Raw genomic sequence first — 5,000 nt, 5'->3', positions numbered from 1 at the left:
GCTGCAAGTGTGCACAATGCCATGTCTGTGTTTGAAAATTGTTCTCGGTATCGACGTTAAGCCGCTGTGGCGTTTTGTGCATTTGTTGACTTGCCTTTTTGGGTATGTCCTGATGATTGAGCGATTTATGTGATTGCTTTCAATAATACATTCATCTTTGGGATTTTGAAGAATTTGTTCAAAATGTTCATTTCTTGAATCGATTTGCTGATAAATTAGAGACACCGTAAACATGTCCTTACACAAATGTACTTCGGTACAATTTACGAGAATTAAAAAAGTGTTAAAGTATGTGCGGATGCTACAGAACACTTTTGGTTTGTTCAATGGTAAACTTTTATCAGGGTTATTGGCAATGCTGTCGATATTGCTGAATGTTAGAAGCGTTTTCATAGCTTGGCGGAAGTAATAATTGTGCAATAAATGTTCTCATTACAGTTATAGTATTATGGGGAGACACAAACAAGCAGGTGCAACCTAGCCAAGCATGTAGCTCCTTGAAATTGAACAGATTAAGTTCCATAGGTTGCAATGACTTGCTGTTCCATGGACTATAAGTTAAAAAAAAAGTGTGTGTGTGTTGGCCAAGGGTGTAGTATTATTATTATTATTATTACTATTATTATGAAAAAAGTCAGACATTGCACATTTACAAACAAACATGGAGCAACACCATGGATAAAGGGAGAAAAAAATTCAACAAAAGTTTCCTTGAAATAATGAAAATGATGGAATTGGTTTTAAGACGGGCCTTCCAGTCACCTGCTTTGAAAAGTGATAAAACGTGAGCATCAGTTCACTGATCTCTTCGCTGATTGTGTGACACGTGATTTCCATGCAGAGAGCAAGGATTATGTACATGCAAAGCTTGTGAATCATGAGGATCCGGGGGGTCAGTACTTCAGTCACCTCTCCATCGAGTCTGAAACACCCTTGTACCGTAAGACCACTGATATAAAAACTGCCCTTAGGTGTGGAGGTACCACCCGCTTGGCACCTTTTGCAACTGGCACGTTCTCCCCAGCGGTAGCGGGTCCCCCAATTTCAACACGAGCTGAACCTCCACCACAACCACCGCCACCACCACTATTTCAAGTAAATAAAACAAACTTTTCACAATTAAACTTGCATTCCGCAATAATTCTAAAAGTTAAATTATAAAACTGCCACGCACAGGAGCAAACCCCTTGGCGCATCGGTGCTGATAAGCAGGCCCGAGCGCGCTCTCGCCCGTGGAGAATATAAAGTGGTCGAACCCGGAGCCGTGACCGTCGAGTCTCTGGCCATTGCAGTTGCTGCCGGTCCATTGTCAGAGCTTCTGCACAAGTGATTGTTTTAACAGCAGCAGCTCCATCCCTTAACTATTGCACCCCCTGGCATTCAACGCGCGTCTGCTGTGCCAGTTAGGATTGATCACCCGCTCTCTCTTCTCGTGCTCCCATTAATCAACACCTGAGTTTAAAGTTATGCTACTCACCCCTGATTGCCCCTTACCCACATTCCCAAACTATCTTTTATCTGCTAGATCATCTTACAGAGATTTGCTTACTCCGATTTGGCAATGTATTGCGACAAAGTTGTGGCCCACTGCACATTCAAAAAATGTCGGTGGTCATTCATCCTTCTACATCTACTTCAAAGTGATGCTTTTCGCTATCCTTGAGCACTTCTTGTGTTTCCCTTTCTCTAAAGTGTAAAGAGAGACCATTAAAAGGTCCATAAAAAAGTGACCCACCCATCACTTTCTTTTTGCCTTCAGAATCTGGAACTAAGAATGGGGATGGGGGGGACCCTGGAATATTTCCCAAGAAAGTTTTCCTGGCAGATTGTTGGCTAAAACTGACCCGGGAAGCACTGGCAGGATGCAGGACAGTTTTGTGTGAACCAGGTTGTGCAGCAGTAACTCGGTCATCCAGCACTTGGTCCTGATTACCACCCTGCACGATGCCTCTGTCGAAAGCCACGAGGTTATGCACGTCGACCAGTCAGGAAAAAAAGAGGTCGTTCTTCCGGGCAATTTGCTGTCTGAAACTCATCTCTCAACCGGCATTGCCATTCCTCCTCCAGCTCGAGACGAACAACTGCCTGTCGCAGTGAACTGCGGTCTTGACAAACGAGGCACAACGTGGCACCTACATCAAAACAGGAGGAAGGAAAGAGAAAGCAAAAGTCAGGGCGAGGGGGAGAGGATGATGTAGAGGAGAAGAGGAATTAGGCATTGAACATATATTTGGTTCCAAAAATTGTTTGATCTCTCTTGTTTTAAACTCAACTAGTTTGTTCATTCTTACAGGTGCAGAAAAATTCTGCTCTACCATACAACAATCACTGAGATTATGACCTTGCCATGTTTGTGCAGGTCACATTTGTAGCATAACCTTTGCAGAAAAGGTCATGGTCCCCAATTTCTCCATTCTTGTCCACACGAACCTTATCGCTTATCAAAGACTGCTCCTTGCAGCATATATGCTTTCCCACTCAGGTAGAGAAGTCTATTGGCAGTCTTGACAACTCCTTCGCATCGAGAGGTGATGATTATGGTGAAATCATCCTCAAGATCTGCATTTCGAAAAGCCTTTTTTGAATGGACCTCGTCATCTTTTGTTGCCTCAATGATCTCATTCAGCTTCTGCTGGGCTTTTCCACTTTTGAGGACATGCAGTTTCTATTAACCTGATGATGAACGCATGCCCCTGCATTTCAAACAAGAGGTCATGGATACATCTATCTTTATGGATAGCTCTCATGCTTTTTGACAGTATGGTCACCAGCTGCACCTGCCAAATTGTCAGCCATTTACATTTGGAGTCACCTCCTCCAATGGTTATCCATGTCTTTTTCTCTGCACAAATAACAGTTTAATCACGATGCCACTCTTGCCTTTGCTCTACTTCTTGAGCTTGATATACTGGGACCAATCTTTTTAATGATCGACCATTTTATAAATCCATGTTGCGTAGAAGTATCCCCACACCTGATAGACAGCGAACAGCGGCAGAATGAGAAAACGTCATATATATATATATATATATATATATATATATATATATATATATATATATATATATATATATATATATATGTGTATATATATATGTATGTATATGTATATGTATATATATATATATATATATATATATATATATATATATATGTATATGTTTGTATATGTATATATTTGTATATATATATGTTTGTATATGTATATATTTGTATATATATATGCATATATGTATATACATATATGTATATACATATATATATATATATATATATATATATATATATATATATACATATAACACAGGCATCATCCCAACTCACTGGAAGAGGGGCCTTGTTGTCCCTCTCTGGAAAGGAAAGGGTGATCGCCAAGACTGCAACAACTACCGAGGGGTGACGCTGCTCTCAGTGCCAGGCAAGGTCTTTCTTGGATAATTCTTGATAGGGTTCGCCACCATCTGCTTGAGCACCAGCGTCCGGAGCAGTCAGGCTTTACACCAAAGAGGTCAACGATTGACCGTATCCTTGCCCTTCATGTCCTCACCGAATTCAGATGAGAGTTTCGGCAGGGGCTGCTTGCAGCCTATGTTGATCTCTGTAAAGCGTTCGATTCAGTGAATCGGGATGTCCTCTGGAGGATTCTTGGTCTTCGTGGGGTGCTACCAAAACTGATTGATCTGATGTCTGAACTCTACTCTGGTACTGAGAGTGCTGTGAAGTGTGGTGGTACCATCTCTGACTTATTTCCAGTTGTTTCTGGAGTTCGTCAGGGGTGTGTACTGGCCCCCACACTTTTCAGCACTTGTATGGACTGGATTTTAGGGAGGATGTCGGAGAGATCAAGCTGCGGTGCATCGTTTGGGAATGTCAAGATCTCGGACCTTGATTTTGCAGATGATGCAGTCATTTTTGCGGAGACTTTAGACATCCTTTTGGGGGCCCTCAAGGTGCTGAATGAGGAGTCGGAGCCGCTGGGATTACGGGTTTCTTGGGTCAAAACTAAGATCCAGGCTTTCGGTGACATCTTGGATGCTGCTGTCCTGTCTGTGTCTGTTGTGGTGAGGATGTTGAGGTCGTGGAGAGATTCACTTACCTTGGCAGTGATATTCATGTCTCTGCTGGCAAGTCAGAGGTCAATAGACATCTGGGTCAGGCCTGGGGAGTCATGGATTCACTGGATAATGGGGTGTGGTGCTGCCGGTACCTGTGCGTGAGGATGAAAGTCCGAGTCTTCAGGTCCTTGGTACTTCCAGTCTTGCTCTATGGATGCGAGACTTGGACTCTGACCCAAGGATCTGAGATGGAGACTTAATTCCTTTGGCACCAGGTCTCTTCGGAGAATCCTTGGCTATCGCTGGTCGGATTTTGTGTCCAACGAGCGGTTGCTGAGAGAGACTCGGATGAGATTTGTTACCTGCATAGTCCGTGAGCGTCAGTTGCGGCTGTATGGACATGTGGCTCGTTTTCCTGACGCTGATCCTGCTCACCAGATTCTCTCAGCGGGGGAGTCTCGTGAGTGGAGGAGGCCAGTGGGCCGACCACGTGCCTCGTGGTTGCAGCAGGTTGACCATCATCTCATGGAGATGGGGATGGGCCTGGCATCTGCCTGGGTGATGGCCAGACGGAGGCCCCTGGAGTTCCGGCGGAAAGTGGAGGCAGCGACGCGCTGTTCTGGCACATGCTCGCATACCTGACCTGACATATATATATATATATATATATATATATATATATATATATATATATATATATATATATATATATATATATATATATATATATATATATATATATATATATATATATATATATATATATATATATATATATATATATATATATATATATATATATCTTCTTCTTCCTCTTTCGGCTGCTCCCGTTAGGGGTCGCCACAGCGGATCAACCGTCTCCATTTCGCTCTATCCTCCACATCTTCCATTGACACTCCAACCACCCGCATGTCCGCCCTCACCGCATCCATGAACCTCTTCTTT

At 43.0% G+C, this 5,000-nt stretch overlaps 1 protein-coding gene across 7 annotated transcripts in view; it reads right to left on the bottom strand.

Moving 5' to 3' along the window:
* The window catches only part of GREB1L (GREB1 like retinoic acid receptor coactivator), a 326,780-nt gene that overhangs the window by 2,003 nt on the left and 319,777 nt on the right, over positions 1-5,000 (bottom strand). For all 7 annotated transcript variants that reach the window (XM_085854465.1, XM_085854466.1, XM_085854467.1 and 4 more), the window contains one exon: positions 1-2,132. This exon is cut by the window's left edge and continues 2,003 nt beyond it. In XM_085854465.1, the coding sequence (XP_085710591.1) occupies positions 1,969-2,132 (164 nt within the window). In that variant the 3' untranslated portion in view covers positions 1-1,968. The remainder of the gene's footprint in view (positions 2,133-5,000) is intronic.

The sequence above is a fragment of the Eptatretus burgeri genome, chromosome 14 (genome assembly GCF_056783735.1).
Source record: "Eptatretus burgeri isolate ZD-2024b chromosome 14, Ebu_testis_v1, whole genome shotgun sequence".
Lineage (NCBI taxonomy): Eukaryota > Metazoa > Chordata > Myxini > Myxiniformes > Myxinidae > Eptatretus > Eptatretus burgeri.
Note: the sequence above shows the minus strand (reverse complement) of the source record. Positions and strands in the feature narration are given on the sequence as shown.